This window comes from Podarcis muralis, chromosome 12, assembly GCF_964188315.1.
Source record: "Podarcis muralis chromosome 12, rPodMur119.hap1.1, whole genome shotgun sequence".
Taxonomy (NCBI): domain Eukaryota; kingdom Metazoa; phylum Chordata; class Lepidosauria; order Squamata; family Lacertidae; genus Podarcis; species Podarcis muralis.
Window position 1 is genome coordinate 25455278 of NC_135666.1, and position 25033 is coordinate 25480310.

The 25033-nt window shown below is 42.8% G+C and overlaps 1 protein-coding gene across 1 annotated transcript in view; it reads left to right on the forward strand.

Moving 5' to 3' along the window:
• The first annotated feature begins 6856 nt into the window (after positions 1-6856).
• CUBN (cubilin) overlaps positions 6857-25033 on the forward strand; it is a 129128-nt gene continuing 110951 nt past the window's right edge. Inside the window, exons 1-10 of the mRNA XM_028750285.2 lie at positions 6857-6993; positions 7122-7251; positions 9762-9854; positions 14197-14235; positions 14860-14961; positions 16477-16580; positions 21262-21388; positions 22764-22932; positions 23032-23163; positions 24758-24853. Of these exons, the coding sequence (XP_028606118.2) occupies positions 6875-6993; positions 7122-7251; positions 9762-9854; positions 14197-14235; positions 14860-14961; positions 16477-16580; positions 21262-21388; positions 22764-22932; positions 23032-23163; positions 24758-24853 (1111 nt within the window). The 5' untranslated portion in view covers positions 6857-6874. The remainder of the gene's footprint in view (positions 6994-7121; positions 7252-9761; positions 9855-14196; positions 14236-14859; positions 14962-16476; positions 16581-21261; positions 21389-22763; positions 22933-23031; positions 23164-24757; positions 24854-25033) is intronic.

The window sequence follows — 25033 nt, forward strand, 5'->3', positions numbered from 1 at the left end:
TCACACAAGCGCAGAAGAGTCGAGTGCGCACTGTATTTTTCATTTTAGAAATTGCCCATGAAACAGTTTTTTTTAGAAAACTGAAAGGGAGGAAATGAAGCAAAAACTACAGGAAATTCCTGGCTCTGAGTACAAGCAGGGCAACTGGGAATATATACCCTATTTGGATTGATTGCATTGTATGGTCTTCTATTTTTAAAATTCTTACTGGCTAATTTTCCAATCCCCCTGATCATCTGCATTCAATAATAATGTTTTGTGCAGATTCTTTCATTAGGCTGTTGTGAGCACTGCCCTTTTAACCCCTGCATGCAATCAATACTGGAAATCTCACAGGAATCTTAATATCTTGCCCTAAATTGATTTTTAAAATGGTATGGTCACTATATAGAAGGAACTGGCACAGTGTTACAGACAGCAAAGAATATTCAGGTAAAGTAGCCTCATTTATATGTTCCTAGATTAATTTTAAGGTGTATTTAGGTGTGTTTTCACTGCTTTAGTTAGCCTGGGGATATAAGCAGCAAAACACTTGACAGAAATAAACCTGGAATCCCAGATTTCATCAAATACAAATGTGGATGTGTGCAATCAGTTCCAGGTATATTGTTTGCAAGAGTGTGAACATCTCACTTGCAGGGAAGCATGCAAGAGCCCTTAATAGAGGTTACATTATGAAAGAATGTAAGAATAACACATGGCCTTTCCCCCTGGAATAGACTACTTAAACACAAAGAAAGCATGTTCCACCCTCAATCTGATTATCTTAATATTATCCACTGAAGTTCTCATTAAACTGCTCCCAGGGAGAGCATTGGTCCTAGTCATTCTTGGGCAGTTATTGTGGCCTATGTGCCCTGATACTACAGCTCACCAGCACAGCTGCATTGATGTAGAGCTGGGAAGCCTTTTTTTGCTTCTCACGGGCCAACTCTGACAGGTGAGAAAGACAACCCACCTGAGAGTCACATGACATCATTATGGTGTCACATGGTTGACAGGCAGGTGTGCTTTCCACTTATTAAAATCTTTACACAAGGACTGCAGAATTGATGGAGAGTGGGAGAGGAAGAAAGGGTAGTTTTGCAAGCAAAGGCAACGGAGGAGACTTCTGGAGCTCTGCCTTTTCTTGCAAAATGCTCCAAAACACACCCTAGATATCCAGAACACACCTTTCTTCCTTTCCGGACTAGGGTGAAGGGAGAAATGAGTGTTTGCAAAACAACCCCTTCTCTCTTCTTGCCTCCAAGCCAAAAACACAACCCAGAGATCTGTTACTTTCAATATGCTCTCCCACAGCCAAGTTTGAAAAGGAAGAAATATATTGGATATCTAGACTATGTTTTGGATCTGTGATGGGGCAGGGGGAGGAGAAAGGAACCTTTTGCCAGCAAATGCAAAATTCTTCTGAACACTCTGCCTTCACTTCCTTTCTCCTGATGCTCAGGGGCGTTTTTTGACTTGCCTTGACTGCCTTCTTTGGCTCTGTTTTCCAAGCACATTCCCAGTCCACATCTTAACATTGGGCGACACAGGAGGGTAGGTGGAGGGTCATGGGCTGCACAGACAACAGGTGGTATTCAGTGCAAGTCCTACTCAGAGTAAGCCCATTGAAAGTATTGAACCTAAGTTAATCCTACCCATTAACTTCAGTGGGTCTATTCTGTGTAGGATTAGCCTTGAAAAGCATCCAAATAGCTTGCCTCTAATATTCCTGGACTCTCGTGGTTGCTTGAATGAAAGCCTTGGCCTTTTGTGGCACTGCTGCTTGGTTAACCTCTTCCTACCCATTTCACAGCCCAGAATCCGATGGACCTGTGGCAATAGAGTTTCAACTCGGCTCCCCTAAAGGCTCCTTCAAGGAGTGTTGTTGTGGCAAATGTGGCATGAAATTATTTCCTAAAGAAGTAGTGTACAAATGTAAGAATTATGTAAAGTGATTGTCTACCCAGAGCAGTTAACTTGTATGTTCCACAGTTCAAGAAGGACACTGACAAACTGGAACATGTCCAGAGGAGGGCAACCAAAATGGTCAAAGGCCTGGAAACGATGCCTTATGAGGAACGGCTAAGGGAGCTGGGCATGTTTAGCCTGGAGAAGAGGAGGTTAAGGGGTGATATGATAGCCATGTTCAAATATATAAAAGGATGTCATATAGAGGAGGGAGAAAGGTTGTTTTCTGCTGCTCCAGAGAAGCGGACACGGAGCAATGGATCCAAACTACAAGAAAGAAGATTCCACCTAAACATTAGGAAGAACTTCCTGACAGTAAGAGCTGTTCGACAGTGGAATTTGCTGCCAAGGAGTGTGGTGGAGTCTCCTTCTTTGGAGGTCTTTAAGCAGAGGCTTGACAACCATATGTCAGGAGTGCTCTGATGGTGTTTCCTGCTTGGCAGGGGGTTGGACTCGATGGCCCTTGTGGTCTATTCCAACTCTATGATTCTATGATTCTATGTTTTTCCACAGCTTGATGGGAGTTGTAGTCCAAAACATTTGGGGGGGCACCCGTTTGGGGAGGGCAGTTATATACTAAGAATGAGCTCATTCTCTGAGTGCGGAACCTTATGTGGCCAATTGGAACAATAACTGTAGCTATAGATGACTGGCCACTCTGCAGTACCTTTTAAAATCCATGAAGTGGTCCATAATCACAATTCATAGTCTCTTTGGCTATTAAGGATGGATTTATTGGTCCTCCTTTCTTCTGGATACAGGAGAAGCAGCTCTGATGTGGAGTCATAAACTCTTCTAATTGTTTTATCATCATTAATATAATAGGTCTCCAAAGATTGCTGAAACAACATCATTATTGACCAGGATGTTCTTGCACCTGCGACTAGCTTTCAGAAGGATGACATCAGAATAGTCAGAAGATTTTTCTGCTCCTGAACATAAGACAAGAGAGTAGGGAAGTGAGGTGCAGGAATGATTGGCTGACAAGCAGGCTCGAGAGAGGATTACTTCACTTTTCCACTCACAAACAAGGGATGCTTCAGAGCATAGCATTTAGGATTTGAGCCACTTGAGTCTAGTTTCTCTCCAGGTCACTGGGCATGGATAAAAAGCGGAGAAAAATTACTCCAAACTAGGCAAACATATCCTTTGCCAAGCAGCCGTGAGAAGGCAAAGCAAGACAAGCTGTTCTCTAAATGGGAACACTTTGAAGAGAGCCACTTTTCAGTGTTGCAAATTTTACTGCTGGACAGTTGGTAAAATCAATATCAAGAAGCGTTGTGGGCCTAATTGTAGTACATGCTGGATTTCTATTTTTTATGGATCAGGTCCTGTAGAGGTCATGTGCATTGGGTATTAGACATCAGGAATTCCAAAACAGAGAGACGTTGGCCACAGAAGTTTAAGGTCCATTCCAAGTGAAGGAACTGGATACAGTGCATGTTATACATGTCAAATCAGAAGAAAGTCCAATTGATGTACTTCTGAGTAGAGGACTGCACTGCGGGACATATGTAGTCAAATAACCAATTTTTACTGCACTTAATAGCATCTTAAAAAGCAGAGACATCACCTCACCAACAAAGGTCCGTATAGTTAACGCTATGGTTTTCCCAGTAGTGATGTATGGAACTGAGAGCTGGACCATAAAGAAGGCTGATTCCCAAAGAATTGATGCTTTTGAATTATGGTGCTGGTGGAGACTCTTGAGAGTCCCATGGACTGCAAGAAGATCAAACCTCTCCATTCTTAAGGAAATCAGCCCTGAGTGCTCACTGGAAGGACAGATCCTGAAGCTGAGACTCCAATACTTTGGCTACCTCATGAGAAAAGAAGACTCCCTGGAAAAGACCCTGATGTTGGGAAAGATGGAGGGCACAAGGAGAAGGGGACGACAGAGGACGAGATGGTTGGACAGTGTTCTTGAAGCTACCAGCATGAGTTTGATCAAACTGCGGGAGGCAGTGGAAGACAGGAGTGCCTGGCGTGCTCTGGTCAATGGGGTCACGAAGAGTTGGACACGACTAAATGACTAAACAACAACAATAGCTGCTGGAGATGATTGTGGCTGATTACAGGGCCATAAATCGAGAGTTTATATAAAAATTAAAAGATAAGTTTTTGTAGTATATAATTTATGCCTTATCTAAATGAACTTTATGGGTAACTGCAAATGATTAACACCCCTTACAAAATGTTTGTTGGAAGAATAAACCTCTCTTAGTTTACGCGACTGTCGTAAGACAGTTGTGGAAATACAGAGCATTACTGAAAATTAATACTATGTTTTAATTTGTAGGCACTATAACCTACATTTGTTAGTGACAAATAAATTTCTACATTCTGTTAAGGAACAATTCACATTTTTATGTCAAGCCATCTGCACTTTTCTGCACTTAAGCAGAATGTTGAGGTGTCAATGCTTTAAATAAACAAACTATTTTGTAAGAAAAGTCATAACCAGCTGCAATTACTTAGTACCACTATAAAAACATTTTAAAAAACCACAGAGTTCTAGTGTTGTGAGAGAAGGTGAAAAGTGTTTCACTTTCTTCATACCAGGCATAATTTTATGTACTTTTATCCTGTCGCCTTTTATTCCTATAATTCATCTTAGTTTGTTCCTAAATTAGATATAAGAGCTGAGCCTTCATCTAACAGGTTTGGCTAAAGGCTTGAATTGCACTGTGTCTCCATGTATCATTTTTTAAAGCTGAAGTATTTGGCAATTAATTATGGTCAGATATACTTTCCTTTTCTGCTTTCACTATACTTATCCTAATGTAATATTTTTTCCACCCTGCAGGAGACTCTCAATATCAAATGCAGCTCAATTTCCTGTGTAAGTTTGTTTAAAATCAAAACCCATTAGTTGTTCAATATATCTTGCTGCCCCGATATATGAAACCTCTTAAGTGCTCTTGTGGTTTCTAGGTTTATAAGTCCTGAATCAATAAAGATAGCCTCTTCTGTCTCTGGCAAGGTGTAGCATGCCCTCCTGGCTGCATTCGTCGACAAACAATGATTTAGTCACAGAATTCAGAGTCTAATATGCATAGAAATGGCAAACAGGACAGATAATAAGGGCGTGGAGATACACAGATAAAGCATTGGTTGCACCAATTGGTGACCTTTGTTTCACCCTTAAAAGCTGTGGATTTGGCAGACATACCCACTTCTGTGAATGAACAGTGTTTACTAGTTAATAACTTTGTAGCAAAGAACAAGGGGAAATATCTAAAAGAGATGGAAATGTTCTCAGACAGGATCAAATGCACCATCATAGCATCTTGGAATTATGGGCAGTTGCTATTAATTATCATTGCAAGTGGGATCATTGTGAGTTTAAAGGGGGAGGGCTCAGTGTAGGAGAGGCTGAGCCAACGTGAACAAACTGAGTGAGATGAGTCATCTACTGTGGTGGGGATATCGCCATGCCCAAATCAAAGTGCTGGTTTTGACCCATAAAGTCTTAAACATCTCAGGACTGTAATACCTCAAGGATCACATATCCCCATATGAACCTGCCTGGTCCTGAGATCATCTTCTGAGTCCCTTCTTCATGTGCCTCCTCCACAAGAGATCTGGAGGGTAGCAACATGAGAATGTGTGGCTCCCCATTTGTGCAATGCCCTCCTCAAGGAGGTATACACCTTTAGGTGCCAGGCAAAAATGTTCCTCTCAGGCCTTTGATTGATGCACTTTTAAAACGTGTTGTGGAAGGTGTGGATCATTGGGCAGCCTTTGGTTTTTTTTACAGTGGTACCTCGGGTCCGTATAGTAAAAGCCATGGTTTTCCCAGTAGTGATGTATGGAAGTGAGAGCTGGACCATAAAGAAGGCTGATCGCCGAAGAATTGATGCTTTTGAATTATGGTGCTGGAGGAGACTCTTGAGAGTCCCATGGACTGCAAGAAGATCAAACCTATCCATTCTGAAGGAAATCAGCCCTGAGTGCTCACTGGAAGGACAGATCCTGAAGCTGAGGCTCCAATACTTTGGCCACCTCATGAGAAGAGAAGACTCCCTGGAAATGACCCTGATGTTGGGAAAGATGGAGGGCACAAGGCGAAGGGGACGACAGAGGACGAGATGGTTGGACAGTGTTCTCGAAGCTACCAGCATGAGTTTGACCAAACTGCGGGAGGCAGTGGAAGACAGAAGTGCCTGGTGTGCTCTGGTCCATGGGGTCACGAAGAGTCGGACATGACTAAACGACTAAACAACAACAACAACAACAACCTCGGGTTACATACGCTTCAGGTTACAGACGCCTCTAACCCAGAAATATTACCTCAGGTTAAGAACTTTGATTCAGGATGAGAACAGAAATCGTGCAGCAGCGGCAGCGGGAGGCCCCATTAGCTAAAATGGTGCTTCAGGTTAAGTACAGTTTCAGGTTAAGAACGGACCTCCAGAACGAATTAAGTACTTAACCTGAGGTACCACTGTATTTATTATGTATTTTCTGTTTTTTATATTGCGATTTTATATTGTGAACATAGCTGAATCTCCAGCCGTGTTTCCATTATTGCTGGGGCTATGGAAAGGGTTCAAGGCGGGTAAAACCAAAATACAGTTGGCACCATCAGGATGCACACACCAAGATTACCAGTCCAGGGAGAAGTCTTGGAAGACAGAGAAGCATTGCCCAGTAAGAAGTACCTGCTGACATGTCGCAGGAACTGCTCTTTCAAACCTACTCACCAGGCATATTGTCACTCCTGGCAAATGAAATCTCCCTTTTCTCTCTTAACTAAGTTATGGATGGGTCAGAAGGGGAAAAGAGCTGAATAAGCATCTCTGTGAATATGCAAAGAGTCCTGTCAGGGCAAAGTACACCTGACACTGGGTTAATCCTTGAAGATAGTGCAGATTTCACTTTAACCCACTGCACAGTCCAGGAAGACTTGCGGCGAGGAATGTTGAGTCCAGGCTCTCTTCGGTGGGCTTTGGTGACATTCCTGATTATTTCTGGATTCAACTATGGATCTGAATCTACTGAGAAAAAGAGAGCAAAAAGGGGCTTCAATCAGGATCAGTAAGTATCATTCTTGGGGTGTTAACCTGCAACCTGGCTTGCTCAGACAGAACATAGATCAATCAGCTTCATTATATCTCTGGCAAATTTAACACCACGTGCAATCTTCTTCCTTTTCAATACACCAGGCCTCGCTTGTCATCTGAAAGGGGCCATTTAGTGTTCCATACTGGCTCTGCCAAAAATATTGAATTCAGAACCGGATCGCAGGGCAGAATAAAAGTTAACGAAGAAGACCTTGTGGAGACTTTGATCCAGGTAATCTTTTGTGTGGTTTTATTTTGTTCATTGGTGTCCTTCAAATGGCTTTTGGATGCAAAGAGTTATAGTCAATCAGTACAGTGGTACCTCAGGCTACATATGCTTCAGGTTACAGACTCCACTAACCCAGAAATAGTGCTTCAGGTTAAGAACTTTGCTTCAGGATGAGAACAGAAATCGTGCTCTGGTGGCGCAGCAGCAGCAGGAGGCCCCATTAGCTAAAGTGGTGCTTCAGGTTAAGAACAGTTTCAAGTTAAGAACGGACTTCTGGAACGAATTAAGTACTTAACCTGAGGTACCACTGTATGGAGTTACACAGAGCCATCGGGGCGCATAGAGCTTCACAGGATAGGTCCCTGTCCTGAGGAGCTTACAGGCAATAATTTGGCACAGAGGAAGGGGAGGGGAGGCCAGCCAAAACGATTTGAGTATACAATGGTGCCTAGCGCCACCATAATTTCAGGCATCAACTGTATTTGTTTATTTCATTAACTTAATTTATGAATCACTTCCCATAAAACATCCCAAATGAATAGCAATCAAAGCATCAACAATAAAATGATATATTACAATAATTTCAGAGCTAATACTGATAGACACTGGGATAAAAGTCTGTACCGCAGATTGCCTCCACTTAAATGGCTTGTTGAAAAAGGAAGGTATTGGATAGTCGCCAAAATGACAACAGAGGTGGTACCTGTCAGATATGGAACGGGAGGGAATTCCAAAGTGCCAGATTCTTATTTCATATGGAAGAGACCTCCCAATAAAATGCTATCACAGAATCATAGAGTTGGAAGGGATCCTGAAGATCATCTAGTCCAACCCCCTGCAATGCAGGGATATGCAGCCATCCCATACAGGGATCAAACCTGCAATCCTGGCATTATCAGCACCACGATCTAACCCACTGAGCTATCAGCACACCGATTAAGTATCTAAGGGGTGAGGCACTCTTTGGGGTATCCTGGTTCTAAGCTGTATAGTACTTTATACTTTGGTAGCTAATTGGCAGAGCAGATAGTGCAATTTTCTTTCACTGTTGTGTTGACAATGTAGATGGAACACTTCCGTCTGTTGTGAGTTAGACCGCTTCAATCAATCCAGCTCTGGACTCGACTACCCCACACGGTGCATGGCTTTCTGCAAAAGTAATTGGGCCGTGTGGAAAACACAGTTGTGATATGAGGTCTTTTCGTTGCTATGGGGACAGTCCAGGCCACGAGTGCTTCTGGGGTTTTTTAGCTCACGTCAGCCTCTCTTCATGGTATCCTTGGTTTCCCCCTTTTCATTGAACCAACGGTACCAGGAAAAATCAAGTGCTATACTCACGTGGCTTCTTCCAAACTAAGTGGGTTCACAGCTCTTCAAAGCATTCAAGCCCACGAATCCAGCATCTACTCCTGCTTCTATCTTATTCTGATCTTCTCCCATTTGTCTAAAGAATTTATTTTTATTTATTTTTTACTGCACTTAATCGCTGCTGGAGATGATTGTGGCTGATGACAGGGCCATAAATCGAGAGTTTATATAAAAATTAAAAGATAAGCTTTTATAGTATATAATTTATGCCTTATCTAAATGAACTTTATAATAACAACATCATATAATAGAAGTGATGTCAGGGTTAGCATGTGGCAACAATAGAAATATACTGTGGCCTTGTAAGACCTTTTGATCACAGGGTGGGCTTTTGTATGTGTACAATTGACGTGCAAAGCTAGAATTGGTGCCATCGCCCTTTCACCCCCATTTTGTGAGAACCCCTCAACCTCATTGTTGCTCTTATTCCCTTACTTGCCCCCACCCCCAAGGCGTGTAAAAGGGGAAGGGCAGGTGAGCAACCAAGCAGAAAGTAATGTATGTATTTACTTTTTATATGCCAAAATTTATACACTGCTTCTATGGGGTGTATAGGGTGTTAGGGGAGGGGTAGTACTTCTGGTGGGGGACATATCATGCTCCTTCTGTGGTAGTTGGTCTACCTTTGGTCCCCACCCTGCACTCAGCTCTCACCTGTGGCTCCTAGAAGCATGTGACAGTGGCCACACCCTGGGAAATGGTTTCGACTTGCCAGCTGAACCAGGTGAGGGTAGTCAAAGGGTCTCAAACCCTCAGGGTTCCCCTGCATGTGAAGATGCAGGTTGGGTGGGTTGGGCAGGCAAGACCAATAGTGGGTCCAACAGTCAAGAAGAGGGTTTCAGCATGTCCTGTAGAGGGAAGTGAGGGGCAGGTGGGGCTTGGCAACCTGGGGCAGTAGCCCATCTAGGAGAAGGAAAACTCTGGTCTTAAACCTCCACTGCTTGCAGGATATCTTCAGGAGAAGAAAAGGCTAAGGACAAATCTGGAGTGGAGTCCCTAAGGCAGTTGGATGGTGCCTTGTAGGCCTCCCTCCATCATCCAACAGTGTTCTGTGTTTATCTCTCTTGTGGATTTCTCACAACATCTCTGAAAACTGAGTTCATTCCCTGCACTTTAAAGCACTGTCAATTTCTTTTAAAATTTAGATCAGAAAGAATAAAGATGAGATTCTGGAACTGAAAAGAATCGCTGGTGTCCCTCAAAATATTTCCAGTCAGATCACACAGCTTCATTCTAAGGTAAGTCTTGTTTTCTATAAATTTGTACACAAATATATTTTCAGCTCTTCACCATGTGAAAAAAAAGTCAGTCTTTTGCCATAAGAGTGATGTAGTAGTTGGAATGTCAGGAAATGACCGTTCCAAATTTCCACTCAGCCATGAAGTTCATTGCACAACCTTGGGCTCATTCCTATTTTTCAGCCCAACTTACCTTACAGGATTATTCTGAGGATGAAATGGGTCAGTGAGGAAGCCATCTATACTGTCTCAAAATTCTTGGAGGAAATAGTGGGATATAACTGTAATAAACTTTCATATCCTAGTTGAGAATTCTGCACTTTAAACCACATGGACAGTGCTCACAATACATATTTCCAAAAATCAGATATACTGATTTCACTGGGTACTGGACAAAATCCTATTTCTATGGATTTTTTTCTCTAGCTCCATGCTTTTTACCAACCTACTGGCACAATCACTCATGCAAGCCTAGTTTGGAGTGTTGTTTTCGTTAAAAACAGCACATAATGTGTGCAAGAACTTCTAGCAAAGAGTTACCAGAGCTGGCTGAATTTGAAAATAAAACCCCCGTTTCTTATATCATTATTAATCATACACCCAGCACTGAAATTTGCTTGCTTTCCAGGCAAATCACAAGTTTTAGCTAGACAGATGGAAGTTGACAGTGCAGATCCAAATGTAAAATCCCATGACATGCTTTGTTCAGGTGGTGCAGAATTCTACACTAATGAAGCTATTGTAAATCCTGCTGATTTTAAGGGGAGAAAGTTACTAAATATGTGCTCAACTTTTTCCTGTTGAAATTAAGGACCACTGCAGCTATTCAATTTCTACTGTCTTGTGCCCTTTTTAAACACCCCCCCCCCAAAAAAAAACCACCACCACACACACGGGGAGGTGTTTCCTGCAATGCAGCAGGCTGAATTGATCTTCTTCAGAGGGGACTGTGCAAACAGTAAATCTTGGAACTAGGTGTCTGACTGGTGCAACAAGATTATTAAAGTGGCAGCCCTAGTAGGGGAAAGAGAGGCACAGGCAGGAAGATCTCTTCAGTCAGCCCTGTTCATGAAGCATCAAAGGCAAAGCATAACGATTAAGGTAATGACGGAATAAGTGAAGAAAGAAACATCTTCACTATTGTGCTGAGTCATCGTTGTAAACTGATGCTTTCTTGTCCATTCAGGACTGGTGCTAGACGTCAGGGGATCACCAGCAGAGTGCTGCTGATGCCTCTGTGCAGCTGACCCCCTCCCCAAATGCACCACCAATACCTCTGTGGCAGTTGCGCCCCAGTTCCCCTCTTCCCTTGCTGCTCCTTCTCCTTCTCCTCTGACCCCCCTCTTCCTTTTTTCTTAAAAAAGAAGAAGTGTAAGGTAGTTTTCAGCTAAGTTTTACTTAGAAGAGACCCTCTGAAATTAATGAACATGTTATCTAAGTTATCTTTGTTAATTTAAATAGGTCTACTCTGACTAAGACTTAGTTGACCACCACCCATATTCTTCACTGTTGTGATGGCAGCAGAACCGATGGTTTCGCTACCATTTCTTGGTCAAAAACAGGCACCTGTCTGAGCTGGGCATTTTGAACAGGGTGGTGGGAGAAGTATTAGCACCACCACTGTGATTTGCTACCATGGCTAGAAAGATTATGTTAAAACTTAGATATATAGAATCAACTTTATTTTTTTCTATTTTTTTCAACTATGCTTTTGAATAAAATATGTTTTAGTTGCCCTGGCAAAGTACATTTTCTGTGCTACCTCACACCAAATGTCTGGCTCTAAGAAGGATACCTTTCTCAGAGTCCAAGCAAGGCCGACAGGGAAGTGGAGGTTGGAAACCAGCCAATCACCGTGGATGTAAGCAAGTTTGGCTCTCAAGCAAAGTAGGCCATGGTGTCTGCACACATACATTCAGTGGGTTGGGCTGTGCGCGCCATGTGGTCTGTCCTTCACCCAGTGGCAGAGGTTCATGCTCCAGCACCGGGGGGGGGGCAGATAGTAGGTGGGGGCATGGCTGGTGCACATCCGGGGGAGCATGGTGTGTGTCCTGGGGGCGTAGCATGCGTCCTGGGGGTGTGGCGTGGTGCCTGCAGGGGTGTGGTGTGCTCCCTGGGGGCATGGCACACCGCCCGCAGGGGCGTGGTGCCCAGCGCGGGCGGGGGGGCAGCCACGATGGCACCCAACCGGGATTGCGCTGCCTGGGGCTGTCCGCTCCCACCGCTCCCCTCTTCCTCTGCCAGTGCCTGCACCTCTCAAGTGAGCCTGTTGTGGTTGGAGTACGTTGCCATCACCACTGTTAAAATAGGATTCAGCTTCCAGTCTGTTCAACTTCTGTACATAGACCAGAGGGATTGGCCCCCATCTTACTATTTTTGGATTAATCATTAGCTTCATTTGCAGCATTGATATTGATCTGTAGTTATCTAAGTATATTTCATTTTGTTTTCTATTTTAAGCAAATTTTTGAATTACTTTGGCAGCTTCGGGATCTTTAGTTAACTTAACTTGTATTGGTTTTTGGAAGATGCTATGTGTATGTGTGTGTGTGTATATATATATACAAACCTTCATAAATATGAAAACATAAAATGTGTACTTTAATGCTTAACCCGCAATCCTGTGGCCTGGAGTTTTTGCTTCGAGTTTAGAAGATCATACAAGCACAGTTCTGTATAATGTTTTTCTTTTTAAAAAATGCTCTGTATTCAATATACAAAACTGTATCTCTATATAGATAGCAGGAGCAGAAACATAAAATTCTGAATTAGAGCATTTCAATCTCTTTAGGCTTGTTTTTGAAAACATTCAATGGTCAATTCATTCTTGATGTAAGTGGCTTTGGCTGTAGGTCTTCGGAAAACATTTCATAGTCTAAGAACTTATTCAGAAGCAAATATAAGAGTTTGTTGGTATTTATTTTTTTTACAGAGTTTTACATAACTTCGTCAAATAGACTAAAAAATGACTAGAGACAAATAAGTTTCACTAATCACTGATTTAGGTTACATGACAAAGAACCATGGAGTGTAACAGTCTTGGGAATCAAAGAATGGGAGTTCATGATTGCTACTGACTAACAAAAATGAAACCATGTTTTGTAAACTGAAGGAGAATATTCTTTTAAGCTTTAATGTCAGCTACTTCATATCACATTACTGGAAGTATGTTTGGAAGTATTTTCTTTTTAATTTGACAATAATTTCTATTTAGTTTGATAATTTCCTGCTTCTTATATTCTTATTTATTCAATTTATATCCTGCCCTTTATGGAAAGATCTCAGGGCGGTATACAACATTAGAAACATAAAACATCAAGAAAGGAATGGCAAGACAAACTGTTAGAGTATATTGAATTGGCTAGATTAACAGAGGCAAGAGTTTCAAAAAGCATGTGGAAAATGCAGAGAATACTTCACAAAACAGTGCCCTAAAATACATACCTGGACTTGTTTCGATTAATGTCTGCTGGAGACTTTGTGGATATTTAAATTATAATTAGAAAAATCTTAATAATTATTCGTAAAGGAAACAGTTTATAAGAAGTAAATAAGGAGGCCAGATACAGGATAAAGGAAGTCTTTTATTTGGTTGTTTGTACTGTTGTATGTTATGCTTATTGCATGTTATGTTCACGTTTAATGAGGGTGGATTTCTGTATTGGGGGGTGGGGGGTTTATGTTATGTTGTAAATAAAATTTCCAATCAAAATTTATAAAAGAAGAAAGAAACACAAAACATCAACAAGAAAAACCTTATAAAAGCATAGTAAAAAGCATACAGCCAGCCAGCCTAATAGTAAAACAATCATAATAATAGCAGTGCCCCCCCAACACACTTTCTCAGGCCATAGATTATTAAATAGACATAGGGTAAAGAGGAATGTTTTTGCCTGGCATTTTCCTGAGTGCTTGGAAGGTGATGATTCTTCATTAGAGCGTGGAGAAGAGGGGTGTGGGTGGGTGTGAAAAACTTTTTGGAAGAGGAAGATCTGTGAGCCCAGTCTTGGCACCTTAAGGATACAAGATCTCTCTGGGGTTCTGATGTGGGGCAATGGGTCTGCTGTCTTGTAGGAGTCTGGGCTGTCTTGCAAATAAAGCAGATGCTATGAAGGTGCCATGAATCTCATCCAATGAAACCAGATCTGGGTAGCCCTGCCCAGGGACCTTCTTCACGGCCTGTGGTGGTGCAGAGAACACAACAGTACTGAAAAAATATTCTCTTTGAAATTCCACCCTTTCTTCCTAGCCTGCCCATTATGCTTGATTATAATGTCTAGCTGTTATTCCAGGAATGTCTAGCTATTATTCCCAAATGTTTGTCTTTATATTTCTGTTGTAGATTGTGAATATCGAAGGCAGACTTCAAAGCCTTGAGCAGGTGAGTACTTTTATGGAAGAAGACAAAGTGTTCTGTAGTCAGAAATCTTAGTGGTGCGGCAAGAAGATAAATTGTGCTCAATACTGGGCTACGCATGAATGTATGTTAAAAAAGCAAGAACCCAAAAGGTGAAGTGTTGTTGATGGAATGAAGATAACAGGGCCTAATCCGATGCAGGGCACAATCCAGGATAGCTGTGTGGACCTCCTTCTCCCCTCTCCTTGCTATTCTCCTGCCTCCCTTTTGAAAGTCCTGGATCACTCCGAGTAGATCTGATCTGACACCAGGTGATCCAGGGTTGGCTCAACCTGTGGCTGAATCCTTGGTTGACCCAAATCAGCCCAATTCATTTAGACATCCAGGGTTCAGCTGGGGTCAGTGGACAGCCCTCGTAAATAAACTTAAATGCTTATTTCTGAGAAATACTGTAGGTTTTCTCTTGACAAAGCAAAAGGAGAGCTTTTGTTATGCACCCATTAAGTTTATTCTCTGAACTGGCTGCTTGCGGGAACCTAAACAGAGCCAAGTCCTCTACACACTATGAAGGTTATTTAAGAAAGACTGTGCCAATGAAGTCATAAACGCTAACTAACTGGGTTTATTTTTGCCCTTGTTTTGTGCCAGACCTTCCTGAGAAAAGCCTGTAGCAGCAATCCCTGCCAGAATTCTGGAACCTGCATTGATTTGCTAGATGCCTTCTTCTGTCTTTGCCCCAACAACTGGCAGGTAAGGTAGTCGCTCAACAACTTCCAATTGATGCAATATGTAAAGTTCAGTCCCTGCTACTGCCATCACCTGCAAAGGACCCAATCAATGCATTGCTCACAGAAGCATGTAGGAATATAAACATGGTGTTATCAATTAGGGGAAGGGCTGTAGTTCAGTGATACAGCATCTGCAGAAGGCCACACATTCAATCTCTAGCATCACCAGGTAGGGCTGTGAATGTCCTCCATCTGAACCCCTGGAAAACTAGTGTCAGTCAGTGTACAGTGGTACCTCGGGGTACAGACGCTTCAGGTTACAGACACTTCAGGTTATAGACTCCGCTAACCCGGAAATAGTACCTCGGGTTAAGAACTTTACTTCAGGATGAGAACAAAAATTGTGTGACGGCAGCACAGCAGCAGCGGGACGCCCCATTAGCTAAAGCGATACCTCAGGTTAAGAACAGTTTCAGGTTAAGAACGGACCTCCAGAACGAATTAAGTTCTTAACCAGAGGTACCACTGTACTGAGTTAGCTGAGCCAATGTTTTGGCTAAGCAGCTTAGTACACAAAAAGAAGAGCCTTGCTGGATGAATAAGCCATTTACAAAGTAAAAAAAATAAAAACAAACCACTTACACAAAATCAAAATATAAACCCCCATCATTAAAAATTTCAATAACACCAATCCTACTGAAGCATTAATGCGTGACTCAGTCCAATAGCTTTTAATATTTATTTCTTTTTATTTCTTTTTGCAGAAATTTTTATTAGAGTTTTACAATACAACAAAATAGTATCTAGAAAAAAATGAAGTCAGAAATATCAGAAAAAAGAAAGGAAAGGAAAAGAACAACAAAAGAAAAGAGAGGAAAGCAAAGAAAGCAAAGACAGGAGAAATCTATTAGAAATAATAACACACACAGAGAGGGAGAAAGAACGAGCGAGCGAGAGAGATCCTTTTCATTTTTTCCGTGCTGTGTTGCTATCAGATGAGGAATGCACCATAGGTGGAAATGGTTTTCATTTAAACATTGATCATCTTATTCATGGGTCTCCCAAGTTCCAAAATTAAAGTTTTATTCATGCAGAGGAAGGGGGGGGGGGAGGCAAGTGTGGATGCTTAACTGAACCTCTTGTATTAGTAGGATGTATTGTGCTTATGGCAGCACACAAATGGATCTCTAAAGATTAACCCCTTGAGCAGAACCCCATGTGCTCCTTTGCATATTTGGCATCAGAAGCTGGAGGGCTAATGGTGCATGATTTCACTCCCCAAGGAGAAGCTCCATGCTTCTACTATAATGACCCTATGCTTTAAATTAAATAAAAGCATGCTATATTTCCATGGACAAGCAGGGGAAATCTGAACAACTGAGTTTTGTTTTAGTGTTTGTGAAGGGCAGTATTGCCGCAAGCCAACCAGATGCTGCACTACAATCTTTTGAAATTCTATATCATCACACTGGCTCTGCGGACCCCATTGTGTGTCTGCTTTACTCAGGAAATAAGCTCGATTTCACTCTGTTTTCAGGGGCCATTCTGTTCTGTTGACGTTAATGAATGTCAGATTTATGCTGGGACACCTCTAGGCTGCCAGAATGGGGCAACATGTGTAAATACCCCGGGTAGTTACAGGTAAGTAACTCCTGCTAATGTCCTTAGGAGGATGTCCATTATAGTTTTGCTGAGTGCTACGAACATGCAAGATACAACAATAAAGAGTGCCCCTAGATCGTCACAATTTGCAGGAGGAATTCAAGTGGATACTGGAAATTTAGGCTTGTGCAACAAAAGCAGATTAAACAATGGTCTGTCGCAACAAATCCACGTCTGAAACAACAAATGCAGACTTTTGTGGTTAAGAAAATGAGCGAGCAATGCACAGAAAAAGTGTGGAAAGGTCCAGTTCTTAATGGGAAGACATATCAACAGCCCGCAGCTGCTGCCCACCTTTAGCAGCAGCAGCAGCTTTTGTAGCTGGAGTCAGTCCCGTCCTTGAGTGGTTTAAAAAAGTATCACAAAGAAGAGGCCACTCAGGGAATTCATAACAACTCTTTTCAATATAAAAAAGTTCATGGAGGGAACAAACCATGCAGCAGGTTGTTGCTTGCAGTGAACAACTCAACCTAAACTACACACTGCCTGAGAGCTGATTCAGCAGTTCCCAGTACGGTAAGCCAAGAGAGCAAATATACTACAGGTTTTTTCCTGGCTGGAATATATATTTGAACTCTGATTATACATATTGCTTGCCTGGAGTAGGATAGGGAGGGTGTGTGTGTGTGTATATGTGTGCGTTGTGTAAAACTAGCCTACTGTTCACATTTTAAGTTCATTGCTCCACCCCCTTTTACCTCTGGCCCTTCCCATGCTGACATTTCATGCAGCCCTCCTAGCTTGGACTTGTTTTAAGTTCCTGCTCCTTAAAAAAATGGCTAGCTGGTAAAAACACCCATAATTTCCTGACGAAGCTTTCTCAGTGTAATGGGACCGCATGCCAGAGTTCTCTGCAAAGCCTTTTGGTTTTGGAATAACAACAGCAACACCACACACACACAAAATCCCTTCCTCTGCAAATATTTGCTTGGCATTCCTTATGCTTTGGAAAGCTTGCAAGCTTTTACACAAATTAGTTCAGGGCAACTCTTCATTTGATTTTGATTTGATTATTCTTTAGTCCACTTCTTTGTCTGTGCATGCATAAGATTAAAAACAAGAACCTTCACCCATCTCACTCTGGGCACTGTGAGTTCTCTCTTGCTTGCCAATCAGACCCTCTGAGAATTGCCTCCTTTTCCACCGTGTGTGTGAGACGGAGAGGGTGGGTGGGTAGGTAGAGAAGGAAAGCACTTCACATAGCACATAGTTAAATCCTGGAATTTGGTTCTGCAGCGATAAATGATGGCTACCAACTTGAATGACTTCCAAGTGTCCCAGAAAAACTGGAACATCCCATTCCCCCCCACAACAGCACTTAACCATCCAGAGGTCCTTTACCTTTACGTTTTACCTAGTATGTCAGCTTCATTTGTTCACCTGGAGTCATCAGATTCAACACGTGAAATGCCCTATTTGAAAATAAATGAGATCATCATCATCATGATTTATTATTTATACCCTGCCCATCTGTCTGGGTTTCCCCAGGCTCTCTGGGAAGCTTCCAACAAAATATTAAAATACAATTAAAGGTAAAGGTAAAGGTACCCCTGCCCGTACTGGCCAGCCATGACCGACTCTGGGGTTGCGCGCCCATCTCGCTTAAGAGGCCAGGGGCCAGCGCTGTCCAAAGACACCTCCGGGTCACGTGGCCAGCGTGACAAAGCTGCTCTGGCGAGCCAACACCAGCGCAGCACACGGAAACGCCGTTTACCTTCCCGCTAGAAAGCAGTACCTATTTATCTACTTGCACTTAAGGGTGCCTTCGAACTGCTAGGTGGGCAGGAGCTGGGACTGAACGATGGGAGCTCACCCCGCCGCGGGGATTCGAACCGCCGACCATGCGATCGGCAAGTCCTAGGCACTGAGGTTTTACCCACAGCGCCACCCACGTCCTTTAAAATGCAATAGTCCTTCAGAAATTAAAAGCTTCCTTAAACAGGGCTGCCTTCAGATGTCTTCTGAAAGACTGGAAGTTGTTTTTTCCTTGACATCTGGTGGGAGGGTGTTCCACAGGGCGGGCACCACAAACCAAGAAGGCCCTCTGCCTGGTTCCCTGTAACTTCGCTTCTCACAGTGAGGGAACTGCCAAGAGGCCCTCAGTGCTGGACCTCAGTGTCCGGGCAGAATGATGGGGGTGGAGACACTCTTAAAATGTTTTGTCCACCAAAAAGTACCATAGGGATGATATCAAAGAGCTCACCGTCCTAGTTAAGAAAATGTTATTCTTGCTTTCTATCTGACATTTTCTTAACAGGGTCACATTTCAATTCAAAGCAATGTTTCAGAAAAAACTAATGACCAGAAATGGAAAACAGTGACCAACAATTCCTTCATTCATTGCTCTGTTGAGATTGTTATGGAGCTGATCTTTTTGAACATTCTGGTTTCTAAAGCTTTGATCTGGACAGCATGACGGTAGTAATAAATTAATATCTTATTCAAATAGATAAAATATAATATCATTTTATACCACCTCAGGGAGTTCTATCAGTGCAGGACTTGGTGTTTTGAAGTCTGCGTGACTAATCACTGAGACTTGTGGTCACTTTTGTGAAGTGCCAACCAAATGTTCTTTTTCTTCTAAACCGGGCGATTTGTTTTATCTTCCCCGCATTGGCAGAAGGCTGGAAGATGCTTTGTGCTTACAGAGTCTAGCGCTCTGATTCTAAACACGTTTTTCCAGGAAATAAGTCCCACTGTCTGAAATCAACAATCTGTTAAAAGACAAGCCATTGCTTTATTACAGTTGGGTAGGGGGTAGTCAAGCATTAAAGCTTTGAAATCTGAGTTAATCAGTACCACTTCACTGGAGGCTGGGCTCAGTAACCTAGCTTTGCTTGCTTTTAATGTATCAAGTCAACCAGCTAATGGAACGAGGAACACTCTGAAAAGTTAATAATCTGGACTTCTGGACTTCTGGCTACCAGTGAAACAGGGATCTGTGCATATACAGTTACATGTACAATGAAATGTAACTGTGAATGTATAGTTTAAAAGCTTCATTTGCTTTATATAGCAACCTTGTTTGCATGGAACGCTAAGCCAAATCATGTCTTAGTGCAAACATGTGATGGTACTGGGAGGAGATTACAGCTGTTTTACTCGTATTCAATTTGGCACAGTGTTTTGCCTGCTTGCAGTTTGTTGGGAGTGCAACAGCAGGGATCATTGTGTGGCAAGTCCCCCTCCCCACTTGGGAAATAAAGAAAGAGGACACGGTATTTAAGGTTAATGGGCGGAAAAGGCCACAACTTTATTGATTGCAGGAATTGAGCGGTATTGGCTTTAGGCATTGGTCCTAGCAGCTAACCGGCTTCAGCCCGATTGCATGAAGGCCGGTAAGGGTTAACCACCAGTGGGGGAAAGTCCTGTTGATGTACATCAACTAGGAGCTCCCCCGGGGTTCACTGCTCAGGGCTGAGCCTTAGGCCCACACCTCCATAGGCTTCGGACAGGGCAACGCCCCCCAGAATCCTTTACCCTTTTCATAAATAGCCCAGGCCACGCCTCCCCGGCCAGCCAATTGGCTGGACAGGGCGGTGACGCGCCCGAGGATTCCCTCATTCTCACGGGGGCTTTCTCTGTGTAGCTTAAGGGTTAATTCTGTTGTTATTTTTAAAGTCGACTAACCAAGAAGGAGACAGGTGGGGTTGTTGTTTAGCAACCAAGCAGAGTTGCATGATGTTTCTCGAGATAGCTCATCCCCTGATTGCCTGTCTACTCTTTATTTTTTCTCTCTGTATGACATGTGGACCTGCAACCAAATGTTGCATTGAGGATTGCTGCTGTTCAGGATTCCAGCCATTCCAGCCATTCTTTTCTATCTACCCCTCTCAGTTTTTCATCCCCACCTTCAGCATTCTGTAGGCATTGAGTATGCTCAGTCCTCATTGGACTATTTTGAGGAGCTTCTCCCCTTAGGTCTTTCCCCCTATAGAATTTGTGTGCTTCTGCAGACCTTGGAGTCACCCCAAACCTGCTGATAGCTCCGTCTAATGTGTGTGTGTGTTGCTTTTTCTCGCTACAAAAGGAATACCACTTACAGTTGAAACACTGGAAATGGAAGGAATGGCTTCAGGTTAATAGAAGCAAGGCAGGCTCTAGATCCAAACACTAGCCAAGTTAACTAGATGTTACAAAGTAGAGAAAAACTTTGATGCAAGTCAAGGAACTCACGTAGAATACTCTGATGACTCATAAATTCCTTCACTTAAAAAAAGCATGACATTCTTACTGTTAATTCTTGCATTCTACACACACATCTCAAGGCAATGTACCACAAAACAGCTAAAAACTTTTCTAAATCAACACAAAAATTAGCAGATGTATTTTTAATTTTTTTAAAAAAGGCACCCATGGTAGAGGCCCATTTATCTTGTTGGGATCACCTGTTGGAATGTCTTCATTTGTTTCCAGAGGGCACCTGTCATATCTCAACAGGAAAGCTCTTTTCCAGAAGAGAGGCTGCCACACTGTTACTGTGGAATGGGCTCCTGAGGTCTTTGGAACTTGCAGGAGATGCTGCAGATCAGATATAGGTGTAGAAATTAAGACATCATAACTCAAAGCATGAAGCTGGTTAATGTTTGACAGATTAAGGACAGACTTTAGACATGTGGAAGGGTATTGCAATGTTATTTCATTCTTCCTCTGAAAGCTGCACCTGTACACCAGAAACTTATGGACCTCACTGCGTGTCAAAATTTGATGACTGCCAAGGGAGATCTCCAGCTCTCTGTGGGCATGGGCTCTGTGTTGATGGAAACAGGGAGCAACCTGGTCAGGTAAGCAAAGAGAGCCTATCTATCCCTCCTAGAAATAAAGTTATGTAGCCTCTTGAACAATTTCTGTGAGATGAACAAGCCTGGCTGCTCCCACTTTTATCTCCACTGAGTTAGAGCTGCGACAGGTGTTTGGACATCAGGCAACAGGAATTCCTGGGGTCCTAAAATACTGCTGCATTCTGTTCCCCTTTAGTGCACTTTTCTGTTTTATTTTCTAGTTCTTGGAATATCTGCAGTTTGCCCTTCCCTTTCCCTAGCAACCAGGATGCATCTTTCCTGGGTGGGTTTGTTTGAGATCACACAGTCCCCAGAGGCAATTTTCTGCACTTACTACTACATAATAAGTACAAGAGAGAGTTAAAGAACCGCCCCCATCCCTAAATAGCAAATGCAAAATGTGAAAACTTTACAATAAGACTTTGGCATGGGCAGGAGCCAAGGACCACTAAGAATTCACTCTACTGTATAGTTAAATTGCAGTTCAGTGGCAGTACAGTAAGTCTTTTGTGTTTAATGGAGATTACTCGCAGGTAAGTGGGTTTAGGGTTGAAACTTAAGCTTTGGTTTCATGTAGGCATTGTGTAAAAGCAGCATCCTTGTGCCTTTAGCAGCTATGTGGGAGGTAATAATTCAATAGGTTAAGCCTTTTCTAGTATGGAAATGCAATTATGGCAAAAACTTCAGCTGTTCACATTCTACCTGGCAGGCATTTTATTATGTGTGTGGCCACTGATTTATAATTGGATCCTTTAGTCCACCTGCAAGAAAGGACACAAATCTGCATATAATGCAAAACATGCAAATTTGATGCAAATATGTGGCCTTTTTTTCAAGTGGGTTGGAAAGCCACCTCCACAGAGTACTGGGGGCCAGAAAATCCTGCTGGCACCCTTGGCCCTTGTTTTGGAGTTTGAATTGCTCTGGTTCAGACTATACTAGCTTTAACTGCATTTCGTCAGTGAATGAATAACCTTTGTTTGTGAATTTCCCCCAAAGCATAACAACCCACAGTATTCCAAAGACAGAGCAGCCAAGTTTATTTGCAGATGGTTATGTTTGTATCAGTCTTATGATACACTAGCAGGTTGTGCTGGCTGAATTTAATTATATTTAGGCTGATTTCATGATTACTGGTCATTCTCTGGCTTATTATGATTAAATTACAGGTTCCCTTTTACTGGAGCACATTAAGCTGCTGCTAGTAAAGGAGAGCAAGCTTGGGGAAAGAGCACAGACCATAATTGAAATGGGGCTCTGTAAAGGCAAATCACCGTGCAGCTGCAAGCCTGGCTTGAAATTAGCAATAGTGCAAAAGGTTTATTAGGAGCAGTTCCTCTTGTGGCATGTTCATGATTGCCCTGTTTTAACTTGGCAGCCCAAGTACAGCTGCATCTGTGATGCTGGCTGGATGGCGCCGCCAGGGAGCCCTGCCTGCACTGCTGACATCGATGAGTGTAGCCTCCCTAAACCGCCCTGCTCTCTGGATCCTCCTGTGCAGTGCCAAAACAAGCCAGGCTCTTACTCCTGCGGTCCTTGTCCATCAGGTGAGTAAGGAAATAAAAAGAGTCCTGCTGCATCAGGCCAGAGGCCCATCTGCTCCATCACAGTGGCCAGCCGTATCATGCCGCTTTCTGTTTCCATAGGTTGGCAAGGAAACGGCTACACCTGCCAAGATATTAACGAATGTGAGATAGATAATGGAGGCTGTTCAACTGCCCCAATGGTTCGGTGCATCAACACCATGGGCTCCTTCCATTGCGGCTATTGCCCGCCAGGTAAACAATGGACGTCCTCTGTATTTCTCAATCGGTTTCAGCTTTGCCATTTTGTAGACCTTGATGCTGCAGTACCTACTCAGTAATATCTGGCAAATTGGTCAAACCTGTTCTTTGGGAACCTGCCATCTTTCAGCTGCCTGCAGAAATACAAATACATTATGAATGGAAAGGTTCCATAGTTTTCTTCACCTGGTTGTAATAATGTCATTTATGATGAGACTGTGAGGTTTTACAGGGATTTTTATCAAAGAAGGCAAATTCCATTGTGATGCAGGGCAAAACCAATCACAGTCTTTGAGACTGTAAAGGACTTTTATCCCTGTTTAGGTTGGGTAGGAAACTCTGCGAATTTCCTTCCTTACTTGAAAGCAGTGGACTTCTCTGAGTCTCCTGAGAGCATTTTAGGCTGCAATTCCCATTGCATTCAGTTGGACTGCTGAGAAAAAATGCATTGGCTTATCCAACAAATGTGAAGCACTTTGATTGTGTTTGCACACGGTCCAGGAAAAGGTATGAAGGCAGATCATGTTTGCTTTCTGCCTGTGACACACACTGTAATGTGGATGATAGTGCTTTGCTAGAGGATCTAGCAAGGATAGGTGAAGTGGCTATTAAGGTTCTTTTTGTACCCTGGAGTTTCGTGACGCTATGAAACATGTACTCTTCTGTTGCCATTTCCAGTTCCCTCTTACCTGCTAAGCTTGTGTTGTGTGTGTGTGTGTGGGTGGGTGGGTGGGTGTGTGTGGTGGGTGGGTGTGTACACCCCCCTGCTTTTTCCAAATCTAAAAAGCACAACATTCCCTGTCCCCTTGATATGTTCTCCTGAGTTTTCCAGCCAAACAATGTGTACAAAAAGGCATATATTGCAGTAGAGTGTGCATAAACACACATGTTAGTGAAAAGTAACATACAAAATGCATTCAATTAAGGGAAATCGCTTTGCAAAAATGTCTCTTTTAGGCAAAAATTCCTTACAAACACATGTGTTTTAGGATAAATTAGCACTAAAATGCTGGTGGATTTTGAGGGGGACATTTAATTTTTTTAAAATTGCCAACTGAGGAGGAAATGTAGAGAACCAAACTTAAGACAGGAAAAAATGAGGAATAGAAACTGAAAATGGCAGTCTGTGGGAAGGAAGCCTATCATTCCCCCCCCCCCCTTGAGTGATTTGTTTCTGGGAAAGTTTAATAGAGCCTGGGTCCATAGGGATGCCAGCTTACATCTGGCTTGCACCAACCACTCCAGCCCCATTGCGTCTGGGGCTGTTACAGGAACCCGTCACATGGCAGAGATCTAGGGAAGTTGCTGCAGAACCAAGTGCAACGGCTGATGATACCGTCCAGCTCATGAGACTTGGATTGCCCAACTTTCTGCTGATTTATAAGCTATATTAAAATAGACAGGCTTTGTGCTAATGTCAAGGAGACCCGAACAAGCCTTCCTTGGATGATGAAACTGGGGAAAAATTTGCCTCTGGCTTCATTTGTCACTGTTCTTTGTCATCTTTTCAACGGCTTGACAGTATAAACACATGTTTGCTATCATATGACACTGCAACTTGATAAAATTGCTGTTTTATTCAAACCAGGCTATGAAGGAGATGGGAAAGTGTGCACCCAGGTTAATATTTGCTCAGTAAACAACGGAGGTTGTCATCCACTCGCTGCATGTACCAGTATATCAGGTAATGCTGTTGCTAAATCACCACCATCCTCATCCTGCTTTGTATGGGGTTGGGAGATGAACCCTAGTGTGGTGGAACAGAACACTGGGTTAACAATAAACAGACCCTAGTTGAAATCCCCACTCAGCCATGAAGTGCATTGGGTGGTCTTGGGCCTGTCACTGGTCACATCCAAATAAT